Genomic DNA, 21,076 nt, shown 5'->3' on the forward strand with positions numbered 1-21,076 from the left:
GGGTGTTTCTGTAAACTACAGAATCAGGGCAACCCATATTGAGTTTTGTTTGGCTGTTAACCCATTTTTTTCCAATAATAAAGGGTTAAAATGGAAAATTTTCCAAAAAATAGAAATTCCAAAATTGTTTCTCCATCTGCCATTAACTCTTGTGGAACACCTAAAGGGTTAACAAAGTTTGTAAACCCCGTTTTGAATACCTTGAGGGGTGTACTTTCTTAGATGAAGTCACTTTTTTGGAATTTCTACTCTAGGGGTGCAACGGGGGACTTGAAATGGGACATGGTATAAACAAAACCAGTCCTGCAAAATCTGCCTTGCAAAAACCATATGGCGTTCACCCTCCTTCTATGTCCTCCCGTTTGGCCAAACAGTAGTTTACGACCACATATGGGGTGTTTCTGCAAACTACAGAATCAGGGCAACCCATATTGAGTTTTGTTTGGCAGTTAACCCTTGCTTTGTTCCTGGAAAAAATGGATTATATTGGAAAAATTTCCAAAAAAAAAAAAAAAAAAAAATCGAAATTCTTAAATTTTATGTCCATTTGCCATGAAGTCTTGTGGAAGACCTAAAGGGTTAACAAGGTTTGTAAAATCAGTTTTGAATACCTTGAGGGATATAGTTTCTAAAAAGGGGTCATTTTTGGATGGTTTCTATTACGTAAGCCTCACAAAGTGACTTCAGACCTGAACTGGTCCATAAAAAGTGGGATTTGGAAAATTTCTGAAAAATTACAAAATTTGCTTCTAAAACTTCTAAACCTTGTAACATCCCCCCAAAAAAATATATAATTCCCAAAATGATACAAACATGAAGTAGACATATGGGGAATGTAAAGTCATCACAATTTTTGGGGGTATTACTATGTATTACAGAAGTAGAGAAACAAACTTTGAAATTTGCTAATTTTTCAACATTTTTGGTAAAGTTTGTATTTTTTTATGCAAAACAAATTACCTTTTTTGACCCAATTTTAGCAGTGTCATGAAGTACAATATGTGACAAAAAAACAATCTCAGAACGGCCTGGATAAGTAAAAGCGTTTTAAAGTTATCAGCACTTAAAGTGTCACTGGTCAGATTTGCAAAAAATGGCCAAGTCCTTAAGGTGAAATAGGGCTGAGTCCTTAAGGGGTTAAGAAATGAGAAGCAACTCGTTGCACTAGTTGGGGTAAAATAACTTATTGCCAGCTGAAAGAATCGCCCAGGCAGTAATTATCCAATAGAAGGCTCATACCCATTTGCTTAGTTAAATCCAGGTGGCGACTTTTTTTGGGACAGGCAGTGTACTACAGCTTTATTCCATCACTTTGCAGGTAAGCCATTCGCAAATAAATAAATTAAAAATAAAAAGTGCATAATGTTTAGCCTGAGAGGAGACATTAGTACTTACTTGTACAACTTTTTCCAGAGAGACCCTGGTATGCAGAAACCCTCATCAAATTGCAAATCGCTGTCCTCAGACTCCTCTGCCATACCCCGTTGCTCTTTCTCCTTGGCTTGCTGTTTAAGGTACTGCCTGAAAAAAATAAAAAAAATAAAATACAGAAGTTAAAACAGGAAACTGTAGAAATTACAATTTAAACTACATGTTAAAAGTTAGTCATCGTTTCTATGCCATCTATTGGCTAATGGGGATAGAAATATTTGACAAAATGATAACTAACAAGATTTTTGTGGACTCACCTATAAAATCTCTCTCACTGAGTTCATTGGGGGATACAGGACCGTGGGTATAGCTAGACCGTGGACACTAGGCTAAAAAGTATTAGCTTCTCCCACTGGCTATATACCCTCCAGCCTGGAGAGAGCATATCAGTTTGTGCACAAGCAGTAGGAGGAAAAGAAATCAGAAATAAATAAAATATAATATGGGTCCGAACCCAAAACTGAGGACCCTACAAGTTAATCAACTGCTGTCACTTGCTGCAAAATTAGAAACAAAAACAGGTGGGATCTGTGTCCCTCAATGAACTCAGCGAGAAAGATTTTACAGGAGAGTCCACAAAAATCTTGTTTTCTCGCTCGTATCATTGGGGGACACAGGACCGTGGGACGTCCCAAAGCAGTCCACGAGGAGGGAGAAACCACACTCCCATTGAAGTCACAGCTACGGGAGACTAAGACACCGCAGCCCGCAAGACCTTGCGGCACAGAGCGGTGTCTGACAAAAGGTACAGTATTCATCTGGTAGAACTTGGTGAATGTGTGCAAGGAAGACCAGGTTGCCGCTTTACACAACTGTAAAGCGGAAGCCTGGTGGAAACGGCCCAAGAAGCGCCCACCGCCCTGGTTGAATGAGCCGTGATACTGAGGGGCGGAGCGTTGCCCCGAGAGTGATACGCCTCGGCAATGGCCAAGTGGATCCACCTGGCAATCGTTCCTTTGGAGGCGGCCAAACCCTTGCAAGGACCCTCAGGAATAACGAACAGTGAGTCGGTACGCCGAAACGACTCTGAAGCGGATAAATAAATCCGCAGGGCACGAACAACGTCCAGCTGGTGAAGGGCCCGTTCCCTAGGATGTGAAAGCGAGGAACATGAGGGGAGAATGATGTCCTCGTTGACATGGAAGGCGGAGACTACCTTCGGAAGAAAGGAAGGCACAGGGCGAAGCACCACCTTATCTTGATGCAGAATAAGAAAGGGCTCCCTACAGGTGAGCGCCGCCAATTCCAACACACGTCTGATGGAGGTGACCGCCACCAGAAAGGCCATTTTCCAGGAAAGAAGGCGGAAAGAAACTGTGTCAAGAGGCTCAAAGGGAGCTGATTGGAGAGAACCAAGCACAAGGTTAAAATCCTAAGAGGGTAAAGGGGGTCGATGAGGGACAGTGTGAGCCACCCCTTTGAGAAAGGTCTTAACTGGGGCCCTATGCGCATGAGGTCACTGGAAAAAGATTGCAAGCGCCAAAACCTGCCCCTTTAAGGAACTAATACCAAGACCCATAATCAGCCCCATCTGCAAAAAAAGAGAGCATTGTGGAAAGGGAGAAAAGGAGCAGAGGGAGGCGACAATCCGCACAGAAACGCAGGAAAGACTTCAAAGTCCTGTGATATATCTTGGACGTCAACTTCCTGGCCTTAATAATGGTGCGAATAACTCCATCGGAGAAACCCCACCGCTTCAGAATGGCGGTTTAGCATATGGACATTCTAAATGCTGGTGGAAGACAGGGCCCTGAGAGAGAAAGTCGTCCCTGAGCAAAAGCAGCCACGGAGCGTCTCATAGAAGGATGAGATCAGTGTACCAGGCTCAGCGCGGTCAATGCGGGGCGATGAGAATCGTCTGGATGCCCTCCCTCTTGATCCTGCGAAGGACCTGGGTAGGAGAGGGGGCCATACAGGAGGGAAAAGCCGTCCCATGGGGCCACCAGTGCGTTTACTGCGCATGCCCCGGAATTTCTTGTTCGCGAGATGAAGGTGGGAAGCTTATGGTTGATCCTGGATGTCATCAGATCAATGTCCGGACAGCCCCAACGGAGACAGATTGAGTCGAACACCTCTGGTTGCAGAGACCACTCGCCATGGTCCACAGTCTTCCGGCTGAGGAAGTCCACCGTCCAATTCTCCACTCCTGGAATGTAGACTGCCGATAGCGTTGGTACATGTTCCTCAACCACTTTAGAATTTTGGCCAACTCCGCCTGACTGCGGGTTCCCCCCTGGTGGTTGATGTACGCCACCGCTGTGGCATTGTCCCCTTAGGAGAAGAGTCCAATGAAGCAGGGACAAATGAATGACCCAAAGTTCTAGAATGTTGATGGGCAGTCAGGATTCCAATAGAGAAAATTTACCTTGGACTGTCCGAGGTGGGAAGATTCCGCCCCATCCGAGGAGGCTGAGACTGGGAGAAAGGATTTACTGGAGACCAAGGCTGGAATCGAGAGTAACCACCTGAGTTTCGACCGCACCTGCAGAGGAAGGCTGATGGTATGGTCCAAGGAACTCTGTCTTGTTCCAGGATGACGAGATCGCCCGCTGGAGAGGATGAGTGTGAAATTGCATTTTTTTCAACAGAACCACCTCGAAGGAAGAGACAATCTTTCCCAAAATTTGCATGCAAAACCGGATCGACTGACGTCTGCGCCGGAGGAGAAGACAAACCGACCACTGAAGAGATAGAGGGGAGGCCAACTCGATCTTGTAACCCGAGGTTACTATCTCGAGTACCCATTCGTTGGAAATGTGGGACCGCCAAACTTCCTGGAAAAGGAGGAGCCCCCCCACCGAGAGGGCGGGGGCGCCGCTTCATGCTGAAGATTGTCTATTGGCCGGGGCACAGGGGGGTTGTGCCTGCAGGCGCCAGGCTGGCTGGGGTTTTAACGATGGTTTTCTCTTTTGCTCTTGATTGGAAACCCTGGGTGGCGCCCCTGCTGACGGACGCGTGCATGAGAAGCGGCGAAAGGAGTGCAAACGGGAGCTCGATGGCCTGGAGCAAACTGGACGCTTGGCCTTGCCCTGTGGGTAACTTTACCGCCCGTGGCCTCAGAGATGATCTCGTCCAACAGAGTACCCAAAGACGAGAACCCAAGTCCCGTAAGGGAAAGCTTTGATGAGTCTGTAACCCACACTTTAAGCCACACCTCGAGCACAGATGAGCGGGCAACAAGAGAGTCCGCGTCCAACGAGGCCTCGCAGATGTACTTCCCCGCCTGAGAGATCTGCAGGGCCAAAGACTGGAGGTCTGCCGGGAGAAGATCAGCCATGATATCCTGGCGAAGGGCCCATTCAGAGACCGCCTTAGCAACCCACGCCGAGGCAAAAATGAGACGAATCGTGGAGCCAGAGCTACTTTCACACTAGCGTTCAGAGCGGGTCCGTCTGATGTCTGCTCAGACGGATCCTCTCCTATAATGCAGACGTTTGTATCCGTTCAGAACGGATCCGTCTGCATTATAGTTTGAAAAAAATTCTAAGTCTGAAAGTAGCCTGAACGGATCCGTCCAGACTTTACATTGAAAGTCAATGGGGGACGGATCCGTTTGAAGATTGAGCCATATGGTGTCCTCTTCAAACGGATCCGTCCCCATTGACTTACATTGTAAGTCTGGACGGATCCGCTTGCCTCCGCACGGCCAGGCGGACACCCGAACGCTGCAAGCAGCGTTCAGGTGTCCGCTCGCTGAGCTGAGCGGAGGCTGAACGCCGCCAGACTGATGCATTCTGAGCGGATCCGCGTCCACTCAGAATGCATTAGGGCTGGACGGATGCGTTCGGGCCGCTTGTGAGCCCCTTCAAACGGAGCTCACGAGCGGACACCCGAACGCAGGTGTGAAAGTAGCCTTAGTAAAAGACTCTAGGCGGCAATCCACGGGGTCCTGAAGGGACGTGCCATCAGCCACGGGGATAGTGGTATGCTTAGCGAGACCAGGTCCTGATGTCCCCCAGAGGCAACCACACCCTACTAGGAGTGTCTGGTGAACGAGGGCCCCGGCCCGCAATCATAGAGGGCGGGGGGAGGGTCTGGAGAAATTGAGGCCAAGCAGGCCCCAAGACCAGGCGCTAAATTAGTTGCGGCGGCCGGCCGCGATGCACTTCCGGTCGCCGAAACCGGAACAGGAGTAGCTGAGGCTGCTTGGAGGAGAGGGCGCACGCCGGAGACACCCCTCGCTGAGAAGAAAAGGGCCCGAGGCACGCGGGGCCGCACACCGGAGCCCAGCTAGGGGAGAAGGTAAAAGGGGACTGGGAAGGCTGCCAACCGAGGTAGGCCCAAATAGGGAATGGGGCCTAAATTAGAGGGGCGGGCGGCCGGAATCCCCTAATCCCAAAGGGGCGAGGACATTTGGGCCCCAGGGAGGGAAGGAGGAACACAGGAATACTCACCCAATGCGACCTACTCACCCCATCTTCCTCCTCTTTTGTTCACCCTCCCACGATGGTTCCAGCAGGGTCACTTTTTAGCCTAGTGTCGGCTCCTAGCGGCAGCAGCAGCTATACCCACGGTCCTGTGTCCCCCAATGATATGAGCGAGAAAAAGCAATCCCAAGATTTAAAAAAAAAAAAAAAAAAAAAAAAACACTTATTTACAACAGTATAAAATCTGACCACTGTAGTCATATCACATTAAGAAAAACACTGTAAACCTGATGCACCTAAATACATTTCAATACTGACAGTAACTAGTATTATTAATAAGCTCTTTTTTTTTGTGGAGTGTTGATTAATGTGCATTACAAACCAAGAAGGCAACTTACCGTATGCGATGCTTGTACACCTTGACATCCCCATCATCTCTACATAGTCTACCCTTTGATGATGAGCGAGGAGTTTCTCCTCCATCTTCATCAGAACTTGGAAGGAACTCTGCATCAATACCCCAATGCTGAGGCCGCTTTATAATTTGTTTTCGCAGCAGAGGCTTTAATTCATAGTCAGAGCAAGGGCTATCCTGCATCATGTCATCATCCTCATCATCCTCCATGCTCTGCTCTCTTTCATCGGGTGAATAAACAGACCCCTCACTGTTATCTCCTAGACTGCCTTGTGGGGACAAGTCATCAATTTTTTTACATAGGATTCCTGTCCTGAATTGAGTCTGCAAAGCTTTGCTCTGTAATTTCCTCATTCTTTTCTTCAACCTTTTCTCAGCAGATGGAATGGATGTCAAGTTATTTACTGATTCCTTAGCACTATCATCCTTCTTAGCCTCTGGTCTAATTTTTCTTTTTTTATCTTTTTTAGGAGTAAAGGGACGTTTCCTCTGTACTGCCATTTGTGCTTGATCAGCAAGGTATTTCTCAAAATCTGAGGTCTCATTTAGCATTAACTTCCTTGGTTTAGGTTCCTCTTTTGGGGGTATCTTGGTGCCAAAGGGTGTCATCTGCCCTGTGCGGATGAGCTTTTCCCATTCATTATCTTGAGACGGCATCAACATACTGCCCAAAGATGTGGGCAACACATCTAATGAAAAACAAAAGTGGACCAGGATATGCTTGTACTACTTATAACATAATAGAAATTGTTACAGGTTTTCATATAGAAAACGTGAATATATGTTGAGGACTCACCATCTTCAAGATTATCTACCTGCTGCTGTTCAGAATCACTCTGCTCTGAGTTGCCACCCAGTGCTGCTCTTAGACGTCTCTGCTTAGCCTTGATTTTTTTCAGTTGCTGTTCCTAAGAGGGTAAAACATAAGCAATTATGGCTGAAAGAATAGTTGTCGTGTGGAATTCTACAATACATTTTGGGAGTAAATAAAAAATTAAAAAACTCAGATGCATGTCGATAGAATAAGCAATTTCAGGGCATGTATTTTTAGCAACAATGAAAGTCTATGGGGCTATTCACATGGCGGTTTAACAGCCATCAAAAAATAGGACATTTCCTATTTTTGGCCATTTTCATGGCCAGACGAACCCCTCTGAAATAAATGGGACCCTTTTTAACGGCCGCTTAGACAGGAGTGCACCTGTCTTAACAGTTATTAAGGCTACTTTTACACTAGCGTTGTTAGAATCCAGCAGGCAGTTCCGTTGCCATATGCAAACTGATATCTTTTTTTCGGGATCTGTTAGATGGATCCGCAAGCTGCGGTATTTTGTCCGGTCAAATACTGTACAGAACGGAAGACATCCTGATGCATACTAAACGGATTCCTTTCCATTCAGAATGCATTAGGACAAAACTGATGCGTTTTTTTTCTGGTATTGAGACCCTTTACCGGATTTCAATACCGGAAAAGAATAACGCTAGTGTGAAAGTACCCTAAAAATGGGTACACTAGGACAATGTGGCCTTTTAGGGATTAAAAAAAAAAAAAACACCTCATCTACTTGCAAATGCAGAGGCAGTCGCTTCTCTCTTTATTGAAAAGGACCTGGTGAAGGACCTGCGCTCAGTATGAGGACATCACCATGCGCTCATGCAGATGGACGATTTCTTTTTTGCTAAAAGGGGGGGGAAAGAAGGTCAATGAACTGTTTTTCATGGCCATTTTTCATGTCCATGAAAAATGGATGCAAAATGGCCATTAAAAATGCATGTACATATGATGAAAAAATGGCCATGAAGTGGGGCGGAGCTTGGCTGCAGAGCGAGACGCACATGTCTGTGTGAGCTCTGCTTCTGGCTACGTGCATACGAGCTTTTTAAGCCACAATCGGAGCCCAGAGATGGGGAAAACCGGCAGAGACAAAGCCAGAGAAACTCCAGGCACGCGTGGGACTTACCCTACCCACGGAGAAATGGAGAAATTCCTGAGAAAAGGAGTCGGGCCTGTCACGACCACCCCCGTTTAAATCAGACTTATGACCGCCAGAACACCCCAGCGGAGAGAAAAGCCCAACCGAGGGTGGACCGTGACAGGGGGGAGATTCAAAATTACCCAAACAGTCAATCCTGGACCCCCTTATTTTCTGCTGCCACCACATTCCTGAGTGAACAACGCTATAATTGTAGGGATAGGGGTTCGGACCACTCACAGATCAGCCCCACTATCACGCTACAAGCTAACACCTATCGAGTCATAAAACAGTTATGTCTCTAATATTAGTCTACTATTAAACAGGTAGGTCTCTTCAGGGCGTACGAGTACTTTGTTGCAGTGTGGCTTAGAGCAATAAGAGAGACAATTTAAAAGATATGAAAATATCTTTTACTATAAGTAACACAGAAGTGAAACAAACAATGCATACAAAAATTTACAGAAAAAGATTACAATAGCAAGCTGGGAAGCATGTGGAAAATAAACTGGGATAAAAAGAAATACTATCTTGGATTTTGCCTATGCAAAATCCAGGCACAAACTTACGTTCCAATGGACAGCCTATCGGCGATGTGACCACAGGGCAAAAAGCTCCCCTCTCCCATTGCGCACAGACTTTTATGCCCCATTCTGTGGGAGGGTAAGGGGGGTTGGCCCAGCCAATCGCTGGCCAAGGGCTGCACGGTGGGTGTTCCTGAAGGAGGGTTTGGGAGGGCTTGTTCGCCCCTCCCTGCTGCTGGCCAGGCCAGTTTTCTCTAATTTTACAAAAATGGCCCATAACTTTGCCGGCGTAATAAATATGAAAAACCGGGCAATTTATGGGTGACACCCCAACTCTCTCCCCTCCAGGTGACTAGTAACCCATTTCCCAGCCTGGGAAGACCCCAGAGCTGCCAAGTTTGGACTCTCCTGGTTCCTCTGGGTGAGAGGTGCACTTTGAGGGTACCTACATTTTTGGGTCATAATTTCATATAGCCCCCAATATGCTTTTTGGGGTTCTCAGAGCACGGTTCACATGTCTCTCCTATGCGCTCCCCCCTCCCAGCTAGCTCTGCTTCTGATGTGTAAATTGAGCAGGCTGCAAGGAAGGGCCAACTAGCATGTGTTTTACTTTCATGGTTTCAAGGTGGGAAAGAGACGCATGGGCTGGGGTTTGTCCTTCGAAGCTGTCCGAGGTTTGAGGTGATCTCAGCAGGGGGTGATTAGAGTCTGTGGTCTTCAAAGGGCTACAGGAACGACCATATATGGACGTCCTGTTCCCTGATTAGACGTGGTTAATTTTTTCTAAACTGACAACCATTTTTTTTAATAAGATCCGGACGGGGACGTGACATCGCGTCACAGGGCCGACTAGAGCTGAATCAAAGATGGCGCCGGAACGAGATGCCTCTGAACAAGGAGAGCACACGGACGCCTCGGTCGACTCTGATGGAGGTAGGGACAGTGAAACCTGTGCCAGACGTCCCAGAGACAACCTCCCAGTATCAAGGGACTTTATTACACAGGCCTTAGGGGCTGCGCTGGCTCCGTTGAGGCAAGACCTACAAGATATTAAGTCCGACCTGAAGCAGGTTGGAGACAGGGTCGAATCCCTTGAAGCTGGCTGGGAAGGGACTATAGCTTTTAATTCAGCGGTCACTAACAGCTTCGACCATGCTCAAGCCCATATCAAATCAGCTGTATAACCTTATAGAAGATCAAGATAATCGTGGGCGCAGAAACTATTTGCACATTAAAAGGTGTCCCTGAGACTTTACCTTCAGACGCCATCATGGCCTTCCACAAAATACTAGGCCCAGACGCCACAGATGATTTTACAATGGATAGGGCTCACAGAGAACTACGCCCTCCACCAAAACCTCAAGAAGCACCGAGGGATATAATCTGTCGACTTACCAGCTTTAGTACTAAGGAGAAGCTGCTCAAAGCGGCAAGGGACAAACACCCAGTAGCCTGTTTTGGCTCCACAATTACCCTATTTCAAGATTTGTCACCTATGATACTGCAAAAGCGGCGAGCTTTGAAGCCTCTTCTGGAAATCTTACAAAGTAGGAACATTACATACCGCTGGCTCCATCCGTTCGGGCTGCTGGTTAATGCCCTAGGACGAAAAGCAGTGATCAGATCTCCTGCAGACCTTATCCAGATCTACAACACCCTGGAAATAGAGCCGTTAGATATTCAGGACTGGACCACCGTAAAGAATCTCATCGATCTTCCAGCTGTTCCAGCGTTACCTGCGAGAAATTTACCCAGGATGACGCCAAAGAGGTTATCATTGCACCCAGATTGAGACTTTATGTTTATCTCATGTGCCGCATTCGCCATCTATGCAACTGGGAGCCGAGAAATTTTAAGCAGATTTTGAGCTTAGCTAAAAAAAATTATAGTTCTGATGCTGTTTGCATGTCATTGCATCTGTTTTCTATGTCAGATAACGCTAAAGGTGTTTTTCTAGCTGTCTCACTAAAATGAAGGAATCATAGACCTCCCCCACCCCTCCCTCCACATCTTCCCACTTCTCTACCTCATACCCCCCCTTTTTTCCCTAGCCTCCCCTATTATCCTATTTCACCTCTCCCCAGTTTCTCAATTTTTTTGAGATATATGACAGTTTAGATTGTTATAAAGGTCAAGAATTACCTAAATAAACAGTTATTTTTACTTAATGCTCCTCTTTAGTGAGTTGTTAAGCTCAGGTTCCTTTATAGATAAGTCAGGCATACTAGACATGTCTACCGTATGTATATATAAGCCTATAGCCATTGTCTAATTTGCCTTCTCTTTTTGTGAAATCTACCTGCTCGTGTGTGCGGATTAGCCGCGTTCTCGGACCAATTCTCTCCCCCCAGAATATCTCCTTCTACGAGGAGACTTTGTTTTCAATATGATTCACTTACTATTAATGATCATAAGTGTTACATGTCTAGAGATGTCATTGGATCTATTTACTAATGTTATTATTCTCTTTGCTCTTTTGGATTGCATTTTCCAATCCCCCCCCCCCCCCATTCCATTCTATTCCCTGAAGCAGATGTTTCAACATTCTTCCCTCCTAGGCCGAGATAGATGTTTGCTGGCCCTACAAGAGGATGTGAAATGGCAACCATAAAGATATGCGCCTTTAATGTCAGAGGGTTAAATTCACCTGCCAAAAGAAGTCGGATAACTCCGCTTATGCGTAAATAAAAAGGTGAGCGTCATGATGCTGCAAGAAACATATTTTAAGAAGGACCAGGTGCCGCAGTTCAGCCATCTTACTTATAACAGATGGTACCACAGTACATGGCCCTCCTCGGCCTCTAAAGGGGTTTCAATTGCCTTACACAAAAACTTCCCTTTAAAATGTGAGCCCCACGTTAGAGGATCCAGAGGGAAGATTCCTTTTCATTAAAAGGTACGATAGGGAACTGTACCTATACATTTGGTAATCTGTATGCACCAAAGATGGCGCAAACCAAGTGGATATGTACTGCTTTGGACCTTCTGAGGGATTTTACTCAAGGTACTTTGGTTCTGAGCGGAGACCTAAATATCACATTACACCCATTACTAGATTCCTCGTCTGGTATCTCATCCACTTCGCGAATAGCCTTAAAAACGTGTCCAGTCAGCTATTAGTTCCTTGGGATTGGTAGATGTCTAGAGGACTCTAAATCCCACTGTTAAGGACTACTCTCACTACTCGGTAGCTCACAAGTCATATCAAAGACTTGACTGTACCTACTCATAAGCTGACCTCATGTACTGATGCCTCTATTGGTACGTTGTTGCTGTCAGACCATGCTCCGGTATTTGTAGAGATGGGTTTTGGGTCAGTGCCTAAGCCCATGTCGAATTGGAGGCTCAATGAAACATTGCTAGACTCACCGGAACATGTTCAGAAAGCTGCAGAAAAGCTAGAGGAATATTTTCAGCTTAATGCGACACCAGACGTAGCGCAAGGCATAGTTTGGGAAACACATAAAATGACCTCTTATCACAGCTTTATCAGTTTAGGTTCCTACCTTTAAAAAAAAAAAAAAAAAAAAAAAAAAAAAAAAGGGAAGAGCAGGTGACACCCCTAACGATGAAAATACAAGCTTTAGAAACCTCCCACAAAAAAAATCAGATCTGAGGATGTTCTGATACAATTGAATCAAACACGCTCCTCCCTAAAAAATATCCTGAACCAAAGAACAGCTAAGCTTTTTCTTTCTGCGCGCTTTAAATATAATGCGCATGGAGATAAAGCTTCAAAATTCTTACTCGCACAGATTAAAATGAGGAAAGCTAAATCATACATACAAATGATACGTACAACAACATCCTCACTAGCTAGAAATACGGAGGAGATAGCGTTCAAAGAATTCTACGAATCACTATATAATATTCGCTCAAACCATACGCCACAGGACAGAAAAAAGATCTAAAAAGGATTGATTGGTTAGCATCTCTGAATCTTCCCACACTTAGAGATCAACAGGCCACCTCTCTACTGAAACCATTTACAGTACAGGAATTAATAGAAGTGGTTAAATCATTCCCAATGCATAAGAGTCCGGGCCCCGATGGCCTCCCAATGGTTTATTACCGTAAGTTTCAAACGGTCCTACTTCTCCAGTTCCTATCATTATGTAATGATACGTTCAAAGGGAAATCTCTGCCTGAAGAGATGTTGATGGCTCACATCACTATAATCCCTAAAGAAGGGAAAGATGAAACGGTCTGTGCCAGTTATAGGCCCATCTCTCTCTTAAACAATGATTTGAAAAGGTTTGCCAAACTCTTGGCGCTTCGGCTAAAACCACTATTGCCAAACCTTATAAGCAGTGAACAAGTTGGGTTTGTAGCGGGGAGAGGGTGTAGAATGAACATCACTCATCTTATAAACATCATTACGTACATAGCCGTTCTGTTCCTTTAGTACTGCTGGGGACAGATGCTGAGAAAGCATTTGATCGCATTGATTGGTTGTTTATGCAAAAGGCCTTGACGAGATTTAGAATACCTGCAGATTTCGTCAATGCTATCATGGCTATGTATTCCAAGCAATCTGCTAAAGTGGTGGTCAATGGCACTCTCTCTCCTCCTCTGCAGATTTCCAATGGGACACGACAGGGGTGTCCTTTGTCACCCTTACTATTTGTCCTGACAGTTGAGTGTCTATTTCAGGCTATAAGACAGGATGACAGAATACGGGGTATTGAGGTGCAGGGGGTTCACCACCAATTAGCTGCGTTTGCTGATGACCTATTGGTATTAATTACAAACCCAGATGTAGCCTTCAAGGCTATACAATCCTTATTTGATCTTTTTGGGGGATCTAACTTCTTGATTAACCCCACAAAGTCTCAAGTCTTAAATGTGACATTGGACATCCAGTGGCAGAAAAGACTGGAGCTCAATACCCTGTATCAGTGGTCGGCTTCAAGCTTGAAGTTTTTGGGCATCAAGCTTACATCTGATCCTACCCGGATATATGAAGAGAATTATCAAGGCCTATCTGATGACATTAGACGTACATTGGACTCTTGGGAAATACCATTCACATCCTGGTTCGGCAGACGTTCATTAATTAAAACAATTATGTGGCGAAACCAACCTCGCCACTGGGTTTTGGAGGGGCCTGGCTGCTGGCCTCTTGCCCCAGGATTATGGGCCCTCTCATCAGCCAGGCCTCATTTGTTCACAAAGGACTTGAACTAACTTGAACTCCTGGTCTAATTCGTGCCATTTTGGGATGTTAAATGTCTGTGTATTGAAAAGGGTTGTGACATTGTATGTTTAAATGGTGATTTCTGTTCTGTTGTCCCCACATGTGTATTGGTGATTTCTCTTTGTCTTGAGAGATAATTGGATTACTCCTCGGGTGTCTCCAGGGCAGAGAGGAGGAAACCATGATGCATTGTGGGGATGTATTGTCTCTGTGTATCCTGCAGTGCTGCATATCTGTCCTGTGTCCTAGTCTTTCTTCTGGTCCCCTAGGGGCATGAACGATTGGTTGCTGTACTTACATTGTATGTGTTGTAACATATTGATTGGTTGTATTTCAAAACCCTGTGGGCGGACCTGTATTTGCAACAACTGTAATAAAAACCAGGCTGGGTGTGCCAGCACCTCGGACCACTGCTTGACCCTCAACACTGAGCCTTGTCTCGTTATTGGGGGGGATCCACTGTATGCTGTTAGAGACTGATTGCCAGGAGTGTAAGCCGATTCCTGTTCGTCTGCTAGCAACTATTCGTGAGGTTCCAGTTTGGAGTGCTATTGTAACAGTCCTACAGGCTCACCTGAGTCAGAGGACCGCTTGCTGGAGGTAGAAGTGGAGCCCAGTGGCAAGGACCGCAGGCAGATAGTAGGTGCAGGAAGTCTGGCAGAGGCGTAGTCGGTAGGCAGGCGGTGGGTCAGGGCAGGCGGCAGTAAGCGTGGTCAGACAATCCGGATGGCAACGGTGGAGGCAGTTCAGTAGGTAGGGACAAGGCAGAAGAGTAGTCGATAGGCAATTCCTGGTCAGCAGTGGACTTCCAGCAGTAGCAAGAGCAGCAGATGAGAAGCTTGATCAAGGCTCAGGAGCTCAATAATCAGCAAACTGGAGTGCAAGGGGCTGGACTTATATAGGGAAGTACCAGGTGTGGGGAATCAAGGGTAATGAGCAAGGCTTGGCAAGACTGAGGTTAACTAATAGGCTTCAGGGAGAAATGTCCAGAGAGGACGGTAGCCTAGTAAGCAGGGCTACCGCCTGGGATGTGGCTGGTCACGGGTTCGAATCCCGACAGCTATTTTGTATCCAGTCGGGAGTTTGGTGTTCTGCAGTAGCTGTGCCTGTCTCTCAGAAAGGGGCATATCGCCTAAACGGATTTAAACCCCTTGTCTGCTGAAACGGTCCGTTACACATTATATTACCTAAAGTTTTATATTTTCTCCAAACTCTCCCTATTCATTTACCCAGTCTTTTTTTTTTTAACCAAATTAGAGTCAACTCTATGGAATAAGAAGAGACCTAGACTTACTAAACAATACACTACTTTACCTGTCAAGCAAGGAGGTATGGGGTACCGGACTTTTATGGATATTATTTAGCGGTCCATGGGATGAGATGTCTTGAATGGCTACGCTATCAGGGAGATAGACTTGATATTCAATCCGAGTTTGCCATTAGCCACTTCACATTGCGACCATTACTTTTGCATGAAAAATGTGTCACCGGAGCATTGATTGGAAACCCCATTACTAAAAACACGATACAACTATGGAAACAAAAATTGAATACTCACTTTCTCACTACCACAATTTCCCCTTTGACTCAACTGAGAGATATTCTACAGGGTGCACCCCTACAATTTATACAAACTCTACCCGAGAAGGCTAAAACATGTACTATACCAGTGGTGGACTTATTAGACTCGTGGGGTACACTGAGCAATGAGTGGGATAAGGGAGACAATATTTCCTCTGTCATTTTTACAGAGATCATATATAAAGGGACTATCTGAAAACAATTACACCAATAAATAAAACAGACCCAACAAGGTTTGAAAAAAAATAGCTCTCCAGAAACAGGAACCTGTTAATAAAATCTCTACACTGTATTCTATGATACTTACACATTCGAGCCCGGAAATTAACCCATATTTAGTGAAATGGGAATCAGATCTGAGTTTAGATAGAGATCAAAACTCTCTGCATAAATGTCTTTCACTGACCCCAAAGATCTCTACTTACGTGAGACCGCAAGAAAACAACTTTAAAATACTAACCAGATGGTATTACACGCCAGATGATTTGCATAATATGTATCCCGAGGTCAGTGAAAGATGCTGGAGATGCAAAAGAGAAACAGGCACCTTTTTTCACATTTGGTGGCAGTGTGATATAATTAAAAAAATTCTGGGCACAGATTTGTTCAGCCATCACGAAGATCTGTAAGACTCAGGTACAAACCTCTCCACAGATTTGTCCATTAAATTTATTAGATCAGATAAAATGCCCAGCTACCACCAAACGTCTTATTATGCAATTACTTGCAGCTGCTCGGGTGTTAGTTGCAGTCAAGTGGCGGGAAAACTCCCCTCCTTCAATGAAAAAATGGGAACTCCGGTGTGATGGAACAGATAGCAGGTTGGGAGAATAGATCCACCCGTGTTCCAAAAAATATGGGGCCCTTGGGTAGCTTTCAGAGGTTTTCAACCCACATAATAAAATTTCTCCATCTTCCTCTTTGGCCTAGGACAGTGATGGTGAACCTTTTAGAGACCGAGTGCCCAAACTGCAACCAAATATCCACTTATTTATCGCAAAGTGCCAACATGGCAATTTAACCTGAATACCAATATAGTATATCTTCCATGTACTTTATCATTTAGCTATAATAGCTTAATAGCCGACATTCAGTTTGCTGCCTGTGCTGTTCATAGTGCGTCCTGTGCTAATGAATGGCACGAAAAGTCTAAAGCATATTGGTACGCCATAGACTTTTTCCAAGGCGCGGGTGCCCACAGAGAGGGCTCTGAGTGCCGCCTCTGGCACTCGTGCCATAGGTTCGCCATCACTGGCCTAGGAGGTAAATTTAAACCACTTTTAATGAAATGTTGAAACGTGTGCTGCAATCACCTCCTCATCCCCCAGCCCTATTCCTTCCCTCTCCTCTCCATTTGTTTCCCCATTATTGTGTTGTGATAATGCTTCTTCACTTTTGACTGCAAGTGTTAAAAGATGTATCATAATATTCAAGATGTCATTATTGTTATTATTAACAATTGCAAAACTATTTGTCACTATTTGTACTTTTGAGACAAATATGAACAATAAAAATTTGTTTGAACATAAAAAATGCCCATGAAAAACCGAGTGACCGTTTTTAACAGTCGTTTTTTCATGTGTGCATGTATCCTAAGAAATGCAGTTAGGAAACAATGCAGAAGAGTCAAGTCTAAAGACTCACAGGTTCTTAAAGGGGTTCTCAGGGATATTCATATTAACCCTTTTTTTTTTATTCACATATCCGTATGAGGGCTTCTTTTTTGCGGGACAAGTTGTACTTTCTAATTCCATACATAGGATGCAGTGGGGGGGAAAAAAAAATTCAAATGGGTTGGAATTGGAAAAAAAATATGCAATTTCACACAGTTAATTGTTTTTTTTTTTTTCCCTTTGTGGCATTCAAATGTAAAGATTTCAATTACACTGCTCAAAAAAATAAAGGGAACACAAAAATAACACATCCTAGATCTGAATTAATTAAATATTCTTCTGAAATACTTTGTTCTTTACATAGTTGAATGTGCTGACAAGAAAATCACACAAAAAAAAAAAAAAAATGGAAATCAAATTTTTTTAACCCATGGAGGTCTGGATTTGGAGTCACCCTCAAAATTAAAGTGGAAAAACACACTACAGGCTGATCCAACTTTGATGTAATGTCCTTAAAACAAGTCAAAATGAGGCTCAGTAGTGTGTGTGGCCTCCACGTGCCTGTATGACCTCCCTACAACGCCTGTGCATGCTCCTGATGAGGTGGCGGATGGTCTCCTGAGGGATCTCCTCCCATACCTGGACTAAAGCATCTGCCAACTCCTGGACAGTCTGTGGTGCAACGTGACGTTGGTGGATAGAGTGAGACGTGATGTCCCAGATGTGCTCAATTGGATTCAGGTCTGGGGAACGGACGGGCCAGTCCATAGCATCAATGCCTTCGTCTTGCAGGAACTGCTGACACACTCCAGCCACATGAGGTCTAGCATTGTATTGCATTAGGAGGAACCCAGGGCCAACCGCACCAGCATATGGTCTCACAAGGGGTCTGAGGATCTCATCTCGGTACCTAATGGCAGTCAGGCTACCTCTGGCGAGCACATGGAGGGCTGTGCGGCCCTCCAAAGAAATGCCACCCCACACCATTACTGACCCAATGCCAAACCGGTCATGCTGGAGGATGTTGCAGGCAGCAGAACGTTCTCCACGGCGTCTCCAGACTCTGTCACATGTGCTCAGTGTGAACCTGCTTTCATCTGTGAAGAGCACAGGGCGCCAGTGGCAAATTTGCCAATCTTGGTGTTCTCTGGCAAATGCCAAACGTCCTGCACGGTGTTGGGCTGTAAGCGCAACCCCCACCTGTGGACGTCGGGCCCTCATATCACCCTCATGGAGTCGGTTTCTGACCGTTTGAGCAGACACATGCACATTTGTGGCCTGCTGGAGGTCATTTTGCAGGGCTCTGGCAGTGCTCCTCCTGTTCCTCCTTGCACAAAGGCGGAGGTAGCGGTCCTGCTGCTGGGTTGTTGCCCTCCTACGGCCTCCTCCACGTCTCCTGATGTACTGGCCTGTCTCCTGGTAGCGCCTCCATGCTCTGGACACTACGCTGACAGACACAGCAAACCTTCTTGCCACAGCTCGCATTGATGTGCCATCCTGGATAAGCTGCACTACCTGAGCCACTTGTGTGGGTTGTAGACTCCGTCTCATGCTACCACTAGAGTGAAAGCACCGCCAGCATTCAAAAGTGACCAAAACATCAGCCAGGAAGCATAGGAACTGAGAAGAGGTCTGTGGTCACCACCTGCAGAACGACTCCTTTATTGGGGGTGTCTTGCTAATTGCCTATAATTTCCACCTGTTGTCTTTCCCATTTGCACAACAGCATGTGAAATTGATTGTCACTCAGTGTTGCTTCCTAAGTGGACAGTTGGATTTCACAGAAGTGTGATTGACTTGGAGTTACATTGTGTTGTTTAAGTGTTCCCTTTATTTTTTTGAGCAGTGTATTTCACCTTTATTTATGAAAAAATCCCAAATTTATAAAAAAAAAAAAATGGAAAAATTCTCAATTTTCAAAATTTCAATTTCTCTGCTTCTAAAACAGTCATACCTAATAAAATATTTACTACTTAACATTTCCCATATGTCTACTTTATGTTGGCATCGTTTTGGAAATGTCATTTTATTTTTTTAGGACGTTAGAAGGCTTAGAAGTTTAGAAGCAATTCTTCAAATTTTTAAGAAAACTTCCAAAACCCACTATTTAAGGACCAGGTTCAGGTCTGAAGTCACTTTGTGGGTTAACAGCCAAACAAAACTCAACATTTATTACCCCGATTCTGCGGTTTACAGAAACACCCCACATGTGGTCGGAAACTGATGTAAGGGCGCACGGCAGGGGGCAGAAGGAAAGAAATGCCGTATGGTTTTTGGAAGGCAGATTTTGCTAAACTGGTTTTAGATGCCATGTCCTATTTAAAGCCCCCCTGATGCACCCATACAGTAGAAACTCCCAAAAAGTGACCCTATTTTGGAAACTAGGGGATAAGGTGCCAGTTTTATTGGTACTATTTTGGGGTACATATGATTTTTAATAGCTCTATAATAAGTTTTTTGTGAGGCAAGGTAACTGAAAAATGGCTGTTTTGGCACAGTTTTTTTTTTTTTTTTTTTTTTAACAAGATTCATTTGACAGGGTAGATCATGTGCTATTTTTATAGAGCAGGTTGTTACGGACGCAATGATATCAAATACGTCTACTTTTGAAAAAGAAATTGTTTTTGTGTGTCCATTTTCTGAACGTCATATGTTTTTTATTTTTCTGCCGATCGTCTTGTGCAGGGGCTCGTTTTTTGCAGAAAGTTGGTTTTTATTGGTACCATTTTTGGGTACATAGGATTTTTTGTTCATTCATTATTACTACACTTTATGGGGCAAGGTGACCAAAAAATTGGCTGTTTTGGAACAGTTTATATTTATTTCTTTTTACAGCGTTTAGGTCATGTGACAGTTTTATAGAGCAGATCGTTACGGACGTGGCAATACCTAATATGTATACTTTCTTATTTATTTAAGTTTTACACAATAATAGCATTTCTGAAACCAAAAAAAAATGATGTTTTAGTGTCTCCATAGTCTGAGAGCGATAGATTTTTTATTTTTTGGGCGATTGTCTTAAATAGGGTATCATTTTTTGCGGGATGGGGTAACGGTTTGATTGGTACTATTTTGGGGGTCATAACCCTTTTTGATCGCTTGCTGTTGCACTTTTTGTGAGGTAAGGTGACAAAAATAGCTTTTTTTTTTTACACAGTTTTTTTTTTTTTTCTATGGTGTTTATCGGACGGGGTCTATCATGTGATATATTTATAGAGACGGTCGTTACGGACACTGTGATACCTAATATGTGTATTTAATTTTTTTATTTTTTTTATAGGAAAAAGCAATTTTTTTAATTTTACATTTTTATTTATTTATACTTTTATTATTTTCACTTTTTTTTTTTATCAAGTCCCTCTTGGATCTTGAAGATCCAGTGGGGCTGATGGCTGTACTATACTTTGCAATGCTCTTGCATTGCAAAGTATAATACAATCAGATGCCCTGTAGGTGGCAACAGCGGACGCTTTTGCAAAGCGTCCGGTTGCCATGGCAACCATCGGGCGCTGCAATCGCAGCCCCGATGGTGGAGAGAGGGAGCCCCCTCCCTCTATTAACCCCATGGATGCCGCTGCATCTATGGGGTTACAGCAGAGTGTCAGCATAGAGCTGACACTCTCTGCTGATGGTGGCAGCTCAGGAATGGAGCCGCCGCCATCACACACAGCAGGGGGACCGCACGGCATGGGGGCAGCGCTGGAAAGGGGGGGGTGTCACAGCCAGCATTGAGGGGGCAGGAGGAATGTATGGGGCGGGGAGGGGGCGGACCGCATCAGGGCAGGAGATAAGCGCTTCAGCGGCAGGCGGACACAAGGGGGTACTTGGAGGGGCACAGATCGGGGGGGGGGGGGGGGGGGAGGGCACGAGGACACATTACCTGAGCCTGAAACCGGCATTTTTTCACTGCCGCGATCCGATTGGTTAGTCTGCACAGACTAACCAATCGGATCGATTGTTGGCAAGGGGCCACTC

At 44.9% G+C, this 21,076-nt stretch overlaps 1 protein-coding gene across 3 annotated transcripts in view; it reads right to left on the reverse strand.

Annotated features, from left to right (window-relative positions):
* Positions 1 to 21,076, reverse strand: part of ERCC6 (ERCC excision repair 6, chromatin remodeling factor) — a 293,153-nt gene that overhangs the window by 198,146 nt on the left and 73,931 nt on the right. For all 3 annotated transcript variants that reach the window (XM_040435004.1, XM_040435002.1, XM_040435003.1), the window contains 3 exons: positions 7,010 to 7,121; positions 6,197 to 6,902; positions 1,396 to 1,521 (listed from right to left, as the gene is read on the reverse strand). In XM_040435004.1, coding sequence (XP_040290938.1) covers positions 1,396 to 1,521; positions 6,197 to 6,876 — 806 coding nt within the window. In that variant the 5' untranslated portion in view covers positions 6,877 to 6,902; positions 7,010 to 7,121. The remainder of the gene's footprint in view (positions 1 to 1,395; positions 1,522 to 6,196; positions 6,903 to 7,009; positions 7,122 to 21,076) is intronic.

The sequence above is a fragment of the Bufo bufo genome, chromosome 6 (assembly GCF_905171765.1).
Source record: "Bufo bufo chromosome 6, aBufBuf1.1, whole genome shotgun sequence".
NCBI lineage: Eukaryota > Metazoa > Chordata > Amphibia > Anura > Bufonidae > Bufo > Bufo bufo.